At 34.1% G+C, this 19,597-nt stretch overlaps 2 protein-coding genes across 2 annotated transcripts in view; one reads left to right on the top strand and one right to left on the bottom strand.

Moving 5' to 3' along the window:
• LOC110110761 (zinc finger CCCH domain-containing protein 24) overlaps positions 1-10,532 on the top strand; it is a 21,820-nt gene extending 11,288 nt beyond the window's left edge. Inside the window, exons 9-14 of the mRNA XM_028694790.1 lie at positions 3,434-3,604; positions 3,684-3,818; positions 6,045-6,140; positions 8,022-8,615; positions 9,594-9,637; positions 9,873-10,532. Coding sequence (XP_028550623.1) covers positions 3,434-3,604; positions 3,684-3,818; positions 6,045-6,140; positions 8,022-8,615; positions 9,594-9,637; positions 9,873-10,116 — 1,284 coding nt within the window. The 3' untranslated portion in view covers positions 10,117-10,532. The remainder of the gene's footprint in view (positions 1-3,433; positions 3,605-3,683; positions 3,819-6,044; positions 6,141-8,021; positions 8,616-9,593; positions 9,638-9,872) is intronic.
• Positions 10,533-11,988: 1,456 nt separating this feature from the next.
• LOC110110767 (probable E3 ubiquitin-protein ligase LOG2) lies at positions 11,989-18,702 on the bottom strand. Its single transcript, XM_020842393.2, has 3 exons — positions 17,867-18,702; positions 13,505-14,003; positions 11,989-12,485 (listed from the first exon to the last, which is right to left on the bottom strand). The coding sequence occupies exons 1-3, from the start codon at positions 18,319-18,321 to the stop codon at positions 12,351-12,353; spliced, it is 1,089 nt and encodes a 362-aa protein (XP_020698052.1). The 5' UTR covers positions 18,322-18,702; the 3' UTR covers positions 11,989-12,350.
• Between the last annotated feature and the right edge of the window lie 895 nt (positions 18,703-19,597).

Here is a 19,597-nt window from a genome sequence, read left to right as displayed (position 1 = left end):
ACGCGACGATGGGGTCGGCGTCGGAGCGGCGGCGGGTCGGTGACGTCGGCGTCAGCGTCGGCGGCGTCGGCGGCGTCGGCTAGGGCACGGCGAGCAGGAGCCGGCGAGCAGAAGGCTGGATCGATTAGGGCACATCGGAGCAGGAGGTTGGAGATCGGCGTCCAGTCCGAAGTTCGACGGAGCCGAAAGGTAAGTTCTGAAGTTCCTCTTTCGTTCCTTGCTTGCAATCTTCTTCCTCGGTTTCGATTTTCAGAGCGTATGTGTGCATATGTGAGAACCGAACGAGAGGAGGGGGATTTATGTCGTGAGTGAGGCGGTGGGCGAATCGTTGTGAGGTGGGACCGGTGTCGATTGTGTCGTGTATGTCGGTGATTTCGGTCGGGAACGGTTTTGTCCGATGTGGATCCAGTCGTGTGCAACGGTTACAGTCAACAATTTCCAACGGTTGTCATCTTTTGCAGCAAAAGCAGGAGATTAGTTAGTGCACTATAATCTACGTGCACAAATCATGCAAGTAGTGCACGACAGTCTACCTGTACAAAGCAGTAAATAACTCAATCAAAAAGCTGCTACAAAATGCCACCAGATCCACAACACTCATACAAAGTGGAAAGAGGCGTGTTCAAACTCTCAAATGGAATGTTGTGTACGTACAAATGGCAGTTGCATGCATAACTGAAATATCTAAAATGCCCCCCTGCACATGCACCGTAGTTTGTATACACATAGATATACTAAAAAGGGGGTATGCAATCAAACACCAGCATGGGCCCCGGCGAGCGTGTTGTAAGAACACACGTGATGTCTAGGGATGCTGTGCGGATCAATAAATTTGAACCTGATCCTCATAAGAAGGTAAATATGAGTCGATAAGGTTCAACAAATAATCATAAAATGCCCCCAAACACCCGCATGGGCCCCGGCGAGCATGTTATAAATACACACGTGACGTCTAGGGATGTTGCGAGGGTCAATAAGTGAATTCAAGTTCGAACCTGATCCTTTTATGTGGATTAATAGGAGTCAACAGGGTTCAAACCATCAAACAAATATACGGTTGCGGTGACCGGTATATTTGTTTTAATACATTCATATTAGACCTTCAAGGTCTATAATTAAGAGAATTCACTCACAAGGGCATAAAGCCTACGAAACTCGATCCTCTGTCGACAACTCGATAGAGTCGACAAGGTTCAAAACATAAATATTTTCAAATGACCCCAAACACGCCAATGATGGCCATGTTGAACGAAGATCTGAACCGAAGGGGTTAATTTCAAATATCTCAAGCTCCACCCAAATACTCATGAAATCCAAAACACTCAGAAATCCTAAATTCCAGATATTTAAAACTGAAATCTATCCATCAAATCACTCAAACCAAAATCCATCCACCCTCCGTAATAGTTTGTCGGGGTGGACAAATTAAAATTTACTTCAGCTCACAAAGAGCTAATGCCTGGTCGAAAATATCATTAGGATTCATTCTCAAACAATCTCCTACCAATAAGGACGTGGTACATGTCCTCTAACTGGCGGTTTCACCGCTAAATGACACCGCAAGACAAACGTTTATGACCCGGGTCCCTCTGAACCAAGTGGTTTTGCCGCCAAATGACACCACAAATAGCGGTTATGGCCAGAGCCAATACGTTCCTTAGTGACATCAAATCCTTGAGATATGAATCAATATGATATGATTGATAGGGAACAAAGCCCTTTGTTAGCTAAGGTGGATTCAAATTTGTCCCCTTAGACAAACATTCACCCCAAGTCTATAAGGGTCCCTTGGACGAAGCAACCCATGGCTGCCGACAAGGATCCTTCTGTCAGGTTGGGTCAACTACCTCCTCTGATTAAGTAGACTAAGGACCACAATGGCCCGGGACGACAGAACCATGTGATCTTGATCGGGTCTATCATCCATTCCCCCACCATCCGCTTTAAGTGCAAGATGGTGAAATTTATATTTTAAATATTAAATCTTCCAAAACCTTCAAATTTCCAACCTTTCAAACTTCCAAAATCCAAACCATGCTGGTACTATATGCCTGATATCACGTATCTATGGATATATCTGATTGACGACTAGCCTTAATCGAAAGTTCTCTCTTGTTATCGGGAGGGGTAATTAACTATAGGGGCTTGCGCCTATAGGAAACCAGAACTCATATCATAAAGTGAGGGAGAAATCTTTGGGTAGTGTCTTATCTACAAACCCATATGCCTTCTAAAATTTACCCTGGAACTTAAATCCGTTAAAACTCCCCTCGTCGAAAGAAAAGCAACATCGAGCGGAGGCCGGGGCCGAATTTTCGGAGCCCACATACCTATAATCATATAGATACATAAAATAAATTCTTATCAATTTGATTTTCTAAAGAAATGAAACTTTAAAATTTCTTTTTAAATTTCTCTCCTATTTGCACAAGCACTATACCTTATTTACTTATTTCCTACACTTCAAAGTTCTGATACAATCATTTCTCAATTAAATATAAATTTTGAGCTTATGCATTTTGAAAGATTTTTAAATTTAAATTTTTGATTTCATACATAATGAATTTAAGATGAATATCTTGCCAATGCCTTGCTCAAAATTTTTTTATGAAATTATCATCTAATCTTTTGCCTAAATTCTATTTCAACTCGATCATAATTAAACTTTTGCTCAGTTAAGCCACTCTAACTTCATGATGAAAATTTCTTCATTGTTTAAAAGAAATTAAGAATTAGATTTATAAAATCACAGTTAAAAATCTAATTAAGTCTGACCTCTAATTATAGAAAGGATTTCTAGCCTCCCTTTGAAAATAGATGTCGAAGACATCAAATGCCGCATCGAAGAATGGCATCAAATTTAGCGTCAAAGGCATCGAAAGTTGGATGTGTCGAACGTCATTAGCAACAATGTCGTAGGCAAACGTCCGTCTTCTCTCTCTCTCTCTCCTCTCATTCTCCCCTTCTCCATCTCTCTCCTTGCCCGCGTCTCTCTATGCCAAGTGAAAACTACGCGGGTCTCTTTATGTCAAATGCTCTTGCACTCACCTCTCTATCTCTCTTCGCCTTTATGTTCATAAGAACACATAAATCATAATATCTGACCGAATCCGTCTCCAACTTTTCTCGGTATTTCAGTCTTTTGATCCCCTTTTTGTTGCATCTCTTTACATATTGAGCCATTACATCGCAAATGAACTTGAGCTGCCGGTTCATTTGAACCGGTTTTAATAGCTTCTAATCTGGTAGCAGTAATCATGATCATGGGAAAAAAAGCATGCATATTTGTCAGATCTACTTGTAATCTTGTGAGGGTTTATTTTAATGCATGAAAAATATGCTGCATCTTGATAGCTTAATGTCATCAATCTTTGTTTTAATGGTTTGTTTGAAAAGTGATCATAGATGTTACAAATTAATTCTTATCATTCAGGACCACACGGGAATATCAAATGCTGCCCCTGCTAATTGCCCATTAGTAACATTGCAATTGCCCAAGGTGGATGGTGTCAATTTTTCAGGAACAACTGCTACCACTGAAGCAAGAATTCATGACTATATCAGCAATCTTCGATTTTCCATATCGCCAACAGCTTTTTTCCAAGTCAGAATACTGTACTAGTATCGTCTTTAATGTTTTTGTAATTCAAACATTCATTTTATTGATGGCTCAAAGACTGCAGGTTAACACTCTTGCTGCAGAAAAACTGTATTCCCTTGCGGGTGATTGGGCTGATTTAAGTCCTGATACAATACTGTTTGATATTTGTTGTGGAACTGGAACTATTGGTCTCAATTTGGCTCATCGTGTTGGAATGGTAACGGCTAGATTTATTTTTGCATTGTCAATTGAACCCAATTCTTTGCACCGTAAGATGCTTTTTTTACATTATCTCATCCATTATTATCATTAGCCTTATTCCAATTATTTGGGTTTAACTTTATGAATGCTCTTTTTTATTCATTTCTATTTAATGCTATTTGAAATGAACAAATCTATCCTTATTATTTAAGGTCTATCATTTTCCTTCATAATCATTCTTATTCGACATTAATTTTATCTGTTGATTTAATGGGTGTATTTTCAGCCCTTCGTTGTACATATCCAAATCATGTAAATCTATTTTAAATTGTATTATCCTCAATAGATGCAATTTCAACCATCCCTCTAATAATCATTTTTAAATTTATAATTCCTAATTTTGCCAAACATTCATTTTAACACTTTTATTTTTGTCACAATCAACATAGCTGTGAAGAACTTTTTTAGTACTCATTACTTAGATCTACTTAGTATAGTTGATTTAATTTCAGTTTTACATTTATCTTTTAAGTCTCCATGATATCATTTTATTACATAATATTCCTCATGCATTTCTTCATTTTAAGTGCGCAAACTCAACTTTAGAAATAATATTTTCAGTTATATTCATATTCTTTCATATAATAGATCCAAATTACTTAAACGTGACACATATCACTCTTCTTTTAAAAATACTAGCTTATAATTGCTGATGTCATATCCACAAAAAATTCATATCATATACTTGTAGTACTACTAAATCTAAACCCTAATCTTCTAAATATTTTCTTCATTGTTTCAATTTTATTCTTTCAACATACATCATATATTAGAAATATGCCATTTGCACAAAATATATACCAAGCCCCTCATTTTGAAATTTTTTTTTTTTTAATGAAATGAAGCGACGCAACGGCGCCGAGCTACAGGAATTCAGCGGGATTTCTTGCTGGATTTCGGGAGATTCGGTCTGCTTCTTGATGTATACGAGGTATGTAATTTTTTTTGGTTATTACATAGAGGTTAACAGACATCTTCATAGCCAATGCAAAAAGATATGCATTGGATATTGGTTTTTGATATAATCCTATTGTAATTGAAATCTTTTTGGCAACTCCACAACTACTTCTAACACAAACAAATACTCTATCATATATTTTTAATAATTTCGATATACCTTTGACATACATTTATTAGTAATGCATACCAAATCAAGTCCATGTGTACTTAATCATGTCTTCTCAAAATTACTAAAAGTCATATGAATTTTTTTTCTTTATTCTTTTTAATTATCTAAACATAAAAATCACTTTCATTATAGATCTTCCTAGCTAGCATGAATATAAATTAATTCTCCAAATTTGATAGAAGCCATTACTCTCCCATAGTTTCATTTTATGAGTTTGACTTATAAATTTGACTTTTTTATAGTTAGCATAATTTTGAATGTAACATTTGTTTTTAAATATTGGCACTAAGATGATTCTTTTAGAATTATTGGACATCCTTAGACTTCAAACTTTTGCTGATGTTAACAAGAAGACTATACCCCATCAGTCTCCAAATATCAGCATGTATTCGCTTGAATTCTAGATCTAGGTTTTATGTAACTTCTTTAGAGCTAAAATTTAACCTTATTATTTTAGTCATTATGTTTTTTTTTTCTTATTTTTGTTCTTTCGATGGTTAACTTAACCATGCACACTTGGTTCTACCCTATTTTCCTTGATTTGCTGCAGTAACTTTCCTTTCCACCATTAATGTGATGACCATTCTTTTCCATAACAGCTTTTTTGAACTTCGGTCGAACATTTTCTAGTATTTGAAGATTTAATCTCTATTTGATATGATTTGACTATATTCGGCAGTGGTTGGATTACTGGTTTCAGCTTTTTTTAACAACACTGAAATCTAAAATGATGGCAGCTTTTCGTGTACTAGAGTCATACCTCACTGTTTTTTACATGCATTGTACGTGTTGTATATTTGAACATCAAAACCTGTCTTACCAAGAATTATGTATAATAGGATTTGCAAATTCACGTCTTCTTTCAAATGTTGCTTTGTTTAATTTAAAAGATTTGTACAAAATATGTCCATATCATTCAACAGGAATGAATTTAAGGATCCATAAAGCCAATTCCCAAATGGTTATTATGAGAGAAATGATGCTGATGATTTTTTTTAACTGTAATGTTGTTATTTTCTACTGCTTTGATTGTTCTCCTTTAAATTTCATTAGGTTGTGGGAATTGAAATGAATGAGTCTGCTGTCTCAGATGCAAACAGAAATGCTGAGATTAATGGTATAAAGAACTGCAGATTTATCTGTGGAAAGGTGGGTTTCGCAATGTTTAGAACTTAAATCTTCTGCTTCTTCCAATTGTGATTCAGTGTGCTCTAACTTTTCCAAATAGTGTCTTCTTGAGATGGATTGCTGGATTCTTCTATATAACATTGGTGGATTCTTCTTTAAAAGTAATTGCTGACTGATTTTAATCCATCCTTAACTAGGAATACCTGAAAACTATGTAAATAAACTCATTGGCTTTTCAAATATGCAAATATTTAAATAAAAAAACATAAATCGTGTGTGCGCCACATTTATATATCTATGTATTAGTTACAAGGGCTACTTGATTTTTCCCCGTGTATGTTAGAATGCTACCTAAGTCCTCGATCTAGTTTATATTTTTGTAACTAGTGCTGGATCTTGATCCAGTTGCTTGAAATTTAAGATATTTTGAGCTGTAATAATCATTTGAGGACAATAAAACCTTAAAGCTCTATCCTGTACAATTCTGAAACTCAACACTGACTCACCCTCCTTATTTTTTCCCTTAAGTCTTGGGATATTGAGAATGTTCTCATCTTCATTGTATTTCCTTCTCTTGTAAACTCAAGCCTTCTCTCTCATAAAACCCAATCACTCTCATCTCATTCTATAATTTCTCTTGAGATCTTGACCTTGAAGGGAGAAAGTTGGGTTGCAACTTCTTTTCCTCTCATCTCTCATGGAAACCCTAATCATATATGTCTCTTACAATGATGAGATTATTGGAGATCTAAGTGTATAATGCTAGTTAGATCACATATTTTTGTGCTTCATAGCTTCAACGACTTTTATTTTTTATGTCATTAATCTATTAGCGATGTTATATTTTTGTCTCACTTCTCTAATTTGAGTTTCTTTAAGCATTATTGGAATTTGATTGTATTTAATTTTCATTAGTTTGTGCATTATGAATAGCTAATCATGCATTTGATTCTTGGGATTTTCATCTGAAGTCTGGAGATTTGTTTATTTATACTTCTCTAGTTAATTGTTATGCAAATGTTTATTTTTTGAGATGTATTTCACTTCCTCTTTAATTTATTAGATATATTTAACTTATTTTTTAGAAACATTTTTTGTGATATGTTTTTTTTTTACATTTAAATTTTGTAAACCTGCTTTATTTCCATTTGCATTAGCCTAAATACTTAAAGGTTATTGTGCAAACCATGTTGCCCAGAAAGACTTTTCCTTTTTAGCCTCTAATTTCTTATAACTCGTTCCAAAACAGATGTTAATGTTATTGTTATTACAATTATCAATTTTTTCTGTCTGATCATGATTCTCCATTACTATGTTCTTTCTTTTATTAAAAATTTGACGGTATGCCAAAGTTTCATTATAAGTTTACTTGATTTTGATTTTAATACCTTAATAGCATTATTTTCAAGTTGTTAAAGGGATTAATAAGCACTAAATATAGATTATTATCTGGATTAAAATCCTAATAAAAAAAAGCAATCTGAGCTATATCAAAATTGATCTTGATTATGAGCTGCCTGGGAACGATCTAATCTTGGCTGTTGTGCAGGTGCTGGTAAACATGAACTTAAATGATTATATTCTTATGTTTATGCATTACTCAAATATATGGTATGAGAGCCGATTGAACTGTTAGATGAAACAAGCATTATAAATATCGTGTCACTTTGTGATGGGAGCTAAATTAGTGTACACAATCTTGATTTCAAAGCATGAGTTCAACCCACCTCTCAAATCATTCCAGAATTATACTCCCTAGACACCCTACCCAATAAAAAAATGTGGAGATGATTATGTACTTTGTGTGGATAGATTAGTGCCATGTACCTTTCTGTTTGTAAATATTCCTCAGAGATTTTGAGCTTTTAATGTGCTTATATCCTTTCAACTGTGACTCAATAGGCAGAGGATGTGATGGGATCTATACTAAAGGAGTACCTTGATGCACCAAAGCAGCATGATGTGGTTTCTCCTAATCCAGGGAGCAATGGTGCAGTTATTGTTGGAAATGAAAAAAATAAAATAATCTGCGAAGAAGACCTCCAAGATGATACAGTTGCGTCCGCCAATGTTTATGCAGCTAATCTGAGTGAGGCGGTCAATGTTTCCGCCTCCGTGCTAGCCGCAGACGATCCGAGCACGGAGTCGATGCTTCCGTGTTTTGAGGATAGTTCCATGGACAAGCTTGCAGGCTCTACCAAAAGAAAAAATGTCGATGGGAGTTCAGAGCAGCCGCCGCAGACTGAAACTGGTGATTCTTCAACAGTCATCACAGCAGATATTTGCACAACCCAACAGGATGAAGGCAGCAGAGACGCTTCTTATGTTGGAAGATGTAGTAGTAACATAAGTAACGATGGTGTCAAGTGTACACAGAATCTGGAAAACTTATTACCTGGAGAGAGTACGGTAACCAAGGTAACTGATGCAGCTGTGCATCAGTTCAAGAGAGTTGTTGCCATTGTCGATCCTCCACGGGTTGGACTTCATCCTACTGTGAGTAACTTTCCAGCTTCAGCTTAAAATTTGGTTCTTTTTACAAAGCATTGGATATTTTTTTAACATTTTGAAATCTTGGAACCTTATATTATTATAGGATTATAATACAAGTGTTTTTTCTTTTCCTGCGTTTTATTTGGATGCTTGAAGTAAGAGTAAAATTTTTGGAAATATGTTTATTAGGTTTTATTATATGGCTAAATGTAATTTGATATCAATATGAAACTCAACAAGCGCTTCCAAACTTCCTCTGAATTAGATTTCATTTTCAGACTCAATAGGTAAAAATAAAGATTTTCTTTCTATGCCTTACAACCAATCTCATGAACCTTTATATGTGACAGTGATTAGTTTTATTTTTGGTTAGGTTCTCATAGAAAGGCATCAACTCCAAACCCCCCCCCCCTCCTCTTCTTTGCCTCACACTTCCAACTAGGAAAGAATTCTAAATCCACAATTTCTTATATGGCAGTCATGACTAGGGGTGTAAATGAATCGAGTCGAGTCGAGTATTTGCCTAATCAAGCTAAGCTTGTTTAGCGTTTACTAAGTTTGAGCTGGAGCACGTTTATTAGGCTCTACTCGTTAAAAATTTACATGCTCGCTCGTTTAGAAAGTTTGAGTTTGAGTCGATTGGTGAGCTCAATTCCTTAATTTTTTATTTTTTTAATATAGAATTAATTTAAAAGTATTAAAATATGTTATATAATGCTAGTTCAAATAAATTATTAAATATATTTTAATTTAATCGAGCAGCTCAACGAGTTTTGAAGCTGAACGAGGCTGAGTTTGAGCTCAAGCTCGAACTCGTGGCTTGATAAGCTCGACTCACGAGCTTGTTAGTAAGTTGAGCTCAAGCCGGCTCGTGAGCCGGCTCATGATAGCTTGATATTCATATATTCTCGAGTTTTTCACCATAGAAACCAGCATCGAAACTTTTCAGTGTTTTACTCTTTCTTTTACAACAATTTATAGGTGATTAAGGTTCTGAGGACTAATCCACGAATACGCCGACTTGTGTAAGTAAACTCTTTGTTTCATAATTTTTGATCTTTTGTCTATATTTTCGGAATCTCTATGGTGGGATTTGATCCAGGCAAAATATGCAGAACTACTCTTGTAGTTTGTGTTAGATTAAATCCCAGCCGCCCGGATGAAATCCGACGGCCATGAATTACCTCAACTGTAGAAAATCCGAATCCTACATTGTCTACCTTTTGAGGAACCTACTCTGACCTTTTTTGTCTAAATCAGCTACATCTCCTGCAACCCAGAAACTCTGGTTGCCAATGCAATTGAGCTATGTACACCAACTACTGATAAACTGGGAAAAGGCAAAGGAAACAGAGGATGGAGGAATATGAGCAATGCTGGTTTGGCGAGGTATAGGGTGAAATCTATGCCGACCTCCGAGGCCTTCCGGCCTGTAAGGGCCATGGGTGTGGATCTGTTTCCACACACACCTCACTGTGAGATGGTGATGCTACTGGAGAGGTAGGCATTGTTTGGGACGGCTTTCTTGCTGCTTCTTAAAGTATCTTTCTAGTACAAAAAATAAAAATTTTTATACTAAAAATTGCTTCGGAAAGCAATAAGAAAGCAATCCCAAACGAAACCGTAGTGCGCCTACTGCGATGGTTATGAACATACCAACGCTGCAAGATGGTGATCTTGAGATGAAGTCCTTAGCTATGGATAGGAGGTTCACAAATCAAGTAATGAGCATCAGTTTTATGAGGTATTCTGCTCCTCTTTTTGTTCTTTATTTGCATGGGATTGTAAGATTTTTGTCTGCAGATGAGTAGGTTACATCTTTGTTGAGTAATTCTGTGATATTCTGATAGAAAATAATGTGAAGAGGAACACTTCAGGAATTCCTTTGCAGGAATTTCAATGGGCTAAGTTTACTTTGAATGATGTGTGAGTGCATAATATGCATATTTATATAGTGGCTTATTTGATTTCTTACAAATATTTGTTTTTTTCATTGTCTTAGATTTCATTTGAGACAGCTTTTTAATATAAATTTAAAAAAAAATTATACTAAAAAGCTATTTTAAAAAGCAATAAAAAAGCTATCCCAAACTAAACTTTAATATTGTGAGTGCTTTATATAATCGTGTTGTGATAAGAAAGTAGATTTTGATAAAATCATGTTAAGATTGTTCTCTCAAGTCTTCAGTTGTTTGGTGGTTAAAATATTATTGTATTAATGAATTGATTGAATGATCAAAATTGATATTGTTTTGGGATATTTATGTTTATAATATTATATCTTAATTTTAATTAATATATGATTGATTAAAATGATAATTTATTTATTTATGAAATTGTTTAGTAAAATGTTCAGAAATACTTTTCAATTAGTTATTAAATAATTATTAACAGATAGTTGTCTTTATCCTTCTTATTAAATGATTTTTTCATAATGTGCAGCGCATTAGGCCATCTCAACTATTGGAGAAATTATTCTGTGCAGAGACCTGTTAAGAAAAATTGTCTGGATTTGTGAGCGTATATACATTGTACATAATGTGTGTTCATAGATGTGATATATACACAGTGTGTATACTCATAATTCAAACGATTGTTCCTATCTAAGCTCTGCATAATAGCCTTTCGATTTGAGAAAGAATTAAATATGCCTTATAAATGAAAAAAATATTATTTTAATAAGGAAATTTGAATTGAAGATTATATTAATGTTGAATAAAAGTCGAAACCTGCTCCTGATAACAAAGAGATCAAATCAAAATGAAATTTTTTATATTAGAAAATTATTTTAGAAAGCATTAATAAAAATGTCTCGAATAAAACTTTACATGTGAAGGCTATCGTAGGTGTATTACAACATAAAGTTTTGCTAGAATAAGACTTCATTTTGGATAAATTTTTTATTGTTTAATGAAGCAATTTTTTAGCACAAAAAATTTAAAATTTTTGTATTAAAAAATTATTTTATAAAACACAAAATTATCACCAAATGAAACCTAAATCTCATCAAGCTCAATAAAATATAACCAGGTTTCTTTCTTGCATAATGCCATGCAAAACAACTCATATATTTCACTGCAAATTAAATATAAAAAATAACAGTTCACTTGTACCACTTCAGATCAAATATAATAAAATCAACCCAAAATAATTTAATCAATTTCACCACCAACTCATTTAATTATTTAAAATGAGCAAAACACACTTTATAACATAATAAAACATTGCTAAACTTAATAATTATTTAGACAAAAATAGAAAATTAATATTAATTTTAAACCCCACAAAGCCATGCTTTTATTTTCGAAAACACAGATAAAAATAGAATTATTATTTTATCTACAAAAAACTAAATATGTAAGCAGCTCACTTCAACTTTTCACCAAATTAAGGAAACCTTCCTTCCATTAGTAATAAGATTCTTTCAAACAAACAACAGTCTCCTAATAACTAAAAATATCACAATTTTGAATATACAATTTCACTCAACCTTGACCTATTAATAGAATAATATGGTCTGATATTCTGATCAAATAATTGATTATGATGAATTTCAAATTTATTATATTTATTTTGAGATAAATAAATTCAATAATTTTGAAATTCATCATGATCAACTTTTGGCTAAAATATCTTGATACAAATTTTTTTCTTATTTAATTTGATTTTAGTAGTAGGGCTAAGCATTCATTGTTGTGGCTCATGTTGTTTCTCCTTCTCTCTTCTGTCTGAACTGACCTAACAATGAGGTTGTACATCATCCTCACCCCTGCAGTTCACCTTTATCTCCAGCAACCGATCGACGGGCTGCCGGCATATTGGGCATCGGTTTGTCTGATACCTTAGAACCTTTGCACAGTCACTGCACAAGCACTGTAATGGAGAAATAAAACCAATTCAAATGTGAATGACAAAGTAGCATGTGCTAGAAACACAGATCACTAGCTTAAAAAAACTTTAGTTAATCCACAGTATCCCATATTTCATAGAGTAGAAAGGGGTATATAGCTAAGACAGAGGCATGGTTATTTAGATTTCTTCACAGCCATCATTTAATTAATGTCACAAAATGCTACAACTTTTGGAAACTATGTTTAATTAAACTTTGATGAATGACAACTTATTGAATAATGGAACTTGGACCTTTCTTAGAGGATGAAATAAGTTTTCCTATTAATACCCCACCGGGCTTAGCTGAGTTGGTGGACGAGCGTGGTTGGGAACCCCCCAACCCACGTTCAATTCCTCTCTCATGCGGCGCAACACCTTAAATGTGGAGAAAATAACTATGTGGCCCTAAACTTGTGGGGTGGTAGACCCACCGAGAGATTAGTTAAACCGCTATGCGCATCCTTTGAGGGTGGTAGTGGGTAGATAATCCCATTCCAAAAAAAAGAAGAAGTTTTCCTATTAATTATTAGAGACACTTCAACTAATGGTTTGATGAAAAAGACATCATTTGGCCATCAACAGATCAAAGGTGGGTGTTTCTGGGGGCTTGTAGTAAACAATATAATAAAAACTAAGAGAGAACCTTTTTTTTTCTTGGCATATGAAGGATTTCCAATAAAAGTTCCTTTTCTCAGTCTCTCTCTAATTTCTCGTTGTTCTATTTCTATCATCTATTTTCCACTTCAAGCAAGTTAACTCTATTTGTCAGTCTCAACTTATCTACAAGTGCCAATAAACACGGTGTTAACATATACCTTAAACATGTTTTGTATGCCCTACAATATGGTCATCATCTAATCTATCCTTATAACAGAACCAAAAATCATAAAATGTGGCACAAACACAGTTAAACTTGTAAAGTAGTAAGCATAAACACAAATTTCGACAACATAGAAGTTCCAGAAACTTGGGAAAAAAAAAGAGATTCGAGTATACAGTACCATATGCCTGCATGGGAGGACGGTGGTGTCTCTTAGTTCTGAAAGACAAATCACGCATTCTTTTCCTGCATCATTCCCATCAAAATCTCCATCAACAGAATTGCCTATGCCATAGATTTCTTGAAGCTCATATCTGGTTCCATTCACCCACAAGATCTGCTTTACCACATGGACTTGGTATTCACCACTTTCCTTCTTCTCAAAAACAGCCTGTGTTATCTGTGAATTTGGAGTTATCATGTTGTTAGTTTCTGCAGATCCTTGTTTGTCAATTGGGCATGCTTCTGCTTTAATTGCCAAAGGGTAAACTTCTGTTTCTCCTTCCTTTACCAATTCCAATTCCTCAAACAATGAGAAGTCAATTCCAGTTCCAGGTGGTTGTTTGAACTTCTGGCCAAGGCCATCTTTGAATGAAATAATCACTGGAGCAAGCAAGCTCTCCTTCATCGGCATAAGGTTACATTCAAAGCCTTCTTTGGCAAAGAAGAGAACTGTAATTCTGTTCATGGATTGAATGAAGATTTTCAGAGAGTTTGGCCGTTTAAATCAATAAGAGATAGAAGGCAATGTTTCATCTAAAAGTAAGAAAAGAAAAATGGTTACTTTCGAAATTACAATTTTAGAGATGAAAGCAAAATCAAATAATGAATACATTTCAATCCTAAAGACACAACTAAGAAAATTAAAACTGATTTTGAGGCTTGGGGGTGGGATGAATAACGTGCTAGAAGCCTAAGTTCTTTCGGTGCCACCTACAAGAGAGTCACATTAGGGTCCATTCCTACTATATTGGTGCCTGATGATGGCCATGTTGATGGTGAATCTTAATCAAAGGGGATTATATATATATAAATGCCCCCAAATATCAAAGTAAATTATTATTGGATTTAAATTTATCCAATAATGTAAAAATAATAATAATAAAATATAATTTTATAGTGAAATTTAATATCTCCTAAAATTTAAAGCGAAAATCTAACCACCTCCTTAACCATTTATCAAGGGTGATAAATTGATATAATCTCAACTCATAAAGAGCAAATATTTTGTCAAGTGCATTGTTGCAATTCATTCATAAACAATCTCTAATCAATAAGAATATGTCACGTGACACCATTACATTACTTTCATGGCCATAGCCTATATGTTTACCAATGACTAAAAATTCTTGAGTAATGATTTACAGAATGCACTCGATAAGGCATAGAGCCCTTAATCAGCTAAGGTAAACTCAAATTTATTCCCTTATACAAATATCCACCCCCAATCTATAAGGTACCTTTGGACAAAACAATTGATGACTGTTGAAAAAGATCCTTTGGTCGAATTGAGTCGACCACATCATCTAAGTAGACCATGTACCATGGCAACCCAAGACAATTAAATTATAGGATCTTGATCCCTTAGTGTTATATCTGATGAGCAGTCATAATTAAAAGTTCTCACTCACCATCAGGAGAGATAATTAAACATAAGGGCTTATGTCTATATGTGGTATGGAACCATATCATAAATTCCTCGCAAAATACGAGTGAAATCTTTAAGCAATATCTTATCTTAAATATAATTTTCCTTCTAAATTTGACCCAAAAAATTCTTAGAACCCTCCAAGTGAGAGACAAGGTGTGTACTTTCGAAGCCTACACATATATTTAACAGGCCAAACACAAAAAACGCCTTATTCATCTTTGTCTTTGCAATAGCTTGATTTTATTTATATATACTTAAAAGTATGCATAACTATGCATGAATGCATGTATACTTATATGTTTATATGCATCAATGTACATATATATGTATAAATTTTGTATATTCATATTTATATATGCATATTTGTATTCATAAGTATACATGCACGGAAATTATATATGATATTCAAGTAAACTTTATGTACGAGCACAAATTGTATTTGACTCAACGAGTCAACGAGTTGAAGAGAAATAAAAAATTATGGCTCTTTATTTAATGAGACGAGATTAAAAAATACTTGAGTTCGCTCAAACTTATCTTATTTACACCCCTAGTTCATATTAGCTAGTATGAGAGGATATGCTTGACATGAGCAAAGCAGAGTTGGGTGATGAAGCTTATATTAGTTGGATGATTTCTTCCATACCCAATCAATTAAGGGAGTCAAAGTGGTCAAACTTTTTTGAGTCCTAGTCCTTAAAGATACGTCATCCTCATTCGCCATAAAATAATATTATTGCATTTAAATTATAACAATTGTGACGTAATTTTTGGATAATGGTGCTAATCTTTAAACAATTGAAACATATCGGTTCATGTGAGAATTTTTGAATTGTCAGGCATCCGTTTTGCAAACCAATTTTGCCATAATTTCTAAATTAAATGGCCCACTTATAAATTTTTTATATAAGTTTTAAGCCCAAAATGATTTATATGAATTTTAAACTGAAAATTGAATAAATTAAATTATTAAATTATTATTTTTATATTATTTTATTATAAAATATTTTTTCTATTCACATAATTTATTAAATCCCTTAATCCTCTTCGTTTGGCCAAACATAGAAAAAAAAAGAGAGAAAGTGAGGAGAGAAAAAAAACTTGGGATTTAGAGGTCGTAGAGAGATTTTCGTCAATCGATCATGTTGGAAAATTTGTTTGTCTCATAGTAATGAACAATTACCCTGTCTCCGATTTCAATAATTTGTATATTTTGTATTTTATGCATTATAATTTGGTCAAAATTTGGAGAAGTTGCGATATCATGATTTTTAGCAAACATTCACCACATAACTTTTGGTATTTGATAAATATCATCAATATGAGCATTTTGACAGAAATATATCAAAATTTTAGCAATTAAATTGGAAGCTATGATTTTTTTTAGTATATACATGTAGACAAATTTGATAGATTTCTTTGCATTTTATGATTATTATATTTCATATATCATTGCATAGAAAATATAGCATTTGCATGTAAATTAGGAAGGCTAATTGTTAACTTTAATTAATACAAAGTGACTCTTAAAATGTAATACCCTACGCAGGATGGTCAGCAGACGGGCTTTCCTTTAAAAAAAGATTAGTGGTGTAATCTTAATTGTAGCTTGTAATCAATTGACCGAATTAAACTAACGGATAGAAGGTGACAACTCTTAAAAGATTAATATAAATAAATGAAAGATAAGATTAGATTGATAAATAAATATGACAGAAAGCAGATGAAAGGATGAAAACACCACATTAAAGCTAGATGTTTTGTCTTCCTTTTATTAATTATATTTATAGTTTGATAGCTCTCTTTTGACTTTATTGATCCTATTGAGTTTATTATTGATTTTTGAGATTTTTATTACTCATATTAATTTTTTTGCCTTGCATTAAAAGTAGTGATAGATTTTTGATTATTTGCTAGGGTTTTATGCTCATTATGTGAATTTTTATGATTTTAGGTTAGAGAATGGGTCAGAACCAACTGGAGTGAGATTTATAGGAGAATGAGTTTTATTCTCAAGTTTTCTTTTAATTTTGTTTGTACTTTCCCTTATTCTTTGTAGTAAGAAGCTTGTGATAGAATTGTAATTGTACTGATCCCCCAGCTATTACATATTGATTTTAGGAGAATGAATATATTAAAATATTTTGATATATATGATTGTTAGTTGCTTTCACTGAATATAGATTTATTATTTTGATGATTTATAGAAGCTCTGATTGATTAATTAAAAAGATAAATAAATAATTTTTTAAATTTAATTCTGGGACATTACACGATAATAAAGTGCAAGAAATAAGGCATTACAACCAATCCCGAATTCAAGTGGTCTATATATCCACAAACTCTATGGGATGCATCAAATTTTATCTAGAGCGCCGACATGTTATTTTGAGATTTTTTGGTCATCAATTAAGATAAGTCATATTTTAGGCATCAACTCAATATTTTTAAATTGAGATATGTATGCACGTAAAAAATTATCTGAAGGGTTAACATGTTATTTTGAGATTTTGGGGCATCAATTCAGGTACGTCTAGTTTCAGGCATCAACTCAATACTTTTAAATTGAGATGTATATGTATGTAAAAAATTATGACCAATCAAATAAGAATTTTTTATGACCCCAACAAGCTCTTTAGGGGTATTTAGGGTTTAAAAGACATTTAATCCCTCAATCCCCAGCCCCGCATCTCAGCTCATGGGTTTGTCGAAGCATGCCCAATTTTGACTATCAACCAAGAAGTTTAGGGTTTGAAGCTGGTACATGTGATGTTTGAGTTTGTTTTAATCGGCTTAAATGTCCCAAAAAAAGTTTGTCAAAGCATAAAAGTCTTTTAAACTAATTCCTCCCATTCGTCAGAAAACATGTAAAAGTGAATAAATAACCTTTACCTTCCGGCCACAGTGGCATCAAAGGTGAAGGCCACAAGATACCTGCCGGGATTCTCTTCATCCGGCTCAATCATCAGAGTCTCCTTCTTGATATTAACATCATTCCTTATCGTCACCGCTTTCTGGTGCTCAACCACAGGAGTCCGCGGCGATGGTGCTGGGCTGTAGGGATTCCTCCATCCCTGTTGGTAAGCAGGGTGATCACCACTGCTTCGGTGGTGATGATCTAACGGCGCCGGCAGCTGGGTGAACAGCGTCTGAGGTGGGGGTAAATGGTAGTACTGTAGAGTATTAGGGTTTGGATATTGACCGTATGGCATAACCGCAGCAAATATATAACGATTACCGGCCGGCACCTCAGCCTGCTGAGGCGGTGGAAGGCTGGCCGTGGTGTTGTGATTATGACTCTGGTTTCTCCGGCGACCATTGCCTCCGCTACTTCCCACGTTACCCATTCCCGTCACTCTCCCTCTCTCGCTCTGTGGCTTGGAGTGCACGGATTAGGTTGCAGGGATCATCAAATCAAAAAGCATTACAGTTGTACGGGCCAAACCCCGTGAAATCGCTTGAAAGTCTTTGGAAGCATTGATTGCCAAGATCGAATCCCGCCTACTCCGCCAGCACCCAATAATTCCAAAAAGAACAAAAAACAATCGAAAAGGCGCCATGAAAACGAAAGCCCCACTTCAGGAAAATTGATAGTTAGAAGCTATGTGGAAGACGAGCCAACTTTGATTGCGATAATGGAATGCTGCGTAAATCTCCACCAAGAAGGACAGATCAATCCGTGGAAAGCCTTTTGGAGCGCCCAATGCTTTCCAGACTCGTCGTTCGTTTCTCCAATGAATTTAGCTATTTTTTATCAGAGAAATTAAATATATTATTATTGTTATATTTTTAAGATCTTCTCTTAAGTTTTATTTGAGACAATTTTTTTTATCGCTTATTAGGGCGAACCAAACGTTCGATGAGCTACTCGTTGCTCAGTTCGATTAAAAGCTCGTTTGTGATCGTTTAACTAACTAAACAAACAAACTTGAACATCATTTTTAATACTTGATCCATAAATAAACAAGCTTGAACATTAATGTGTTTTATTCATTTATGTTCACGGACAATATCATTTGAAGCTCCTGAACATGCTCGACATTAAACTCGATAAGAAGCTCGATTTGTGTTCAATTCAGAAGTCATGAATAAGCTCGACAAAAACTTGATTAATAGTTAATTATAAAATTGATAAATATATATAATATAAATATTTTAATTTATTATAACATAATGATATAATTATTTTAATTAATAAATTTTAAAGTAATTAAATATTATAATATATATTGTAGTTTTAATTTCTTTATCATTACTAATTTATTATATTACATCGTAAGATCCGCATCTGATACCTCAAGAAAACTCGTTAGATTTGTTCAAGAACATGTTTGTTTGATGGTTTAAAAAAATTGTTAAATATGTTTACGAACTCGTTAAAGCTTGTTTGTTTAAAGTTTGATAAGCACTAAACGAAGCGAACATGAATAGAACATGAAACAAAAATGAACACCATGAATTTAAACGAACCAAACATGAACACAAACAATAAAGTTCGAATCAAACACGAACCGAACTTGAACAAGCTAATAATAAACAAACACAAACATGAACACTCGCATACTCGGCTCGGCTCGGTTCGTTTGCAGCCCTGGCGCTTCTTAAAGCAATATTCTAACATAA

Source organism: Dendrobium catenatum, unplaced genomic scaffold (assembly GCF_001605985.2).
Source record: "Dendrobium catenatum unplaced genomic scaffold, ASM160598v2 fragScaff_scaffold_552, whole genome shotgun sequence".
In the NCBI taxonomy this organism is placed as follows: domain Eukaryota; kingdom Viridiplantae; phylum Streptophyta; class Magnoliopsida; order Asparagales; family Orchidaceae; genus Dendrobium; species Dendrobium catenatum.
Note: the sequence above shows the minus strand (reverse complement) of the source record. Positions and strands in the feature narration are given on the sequence as shown.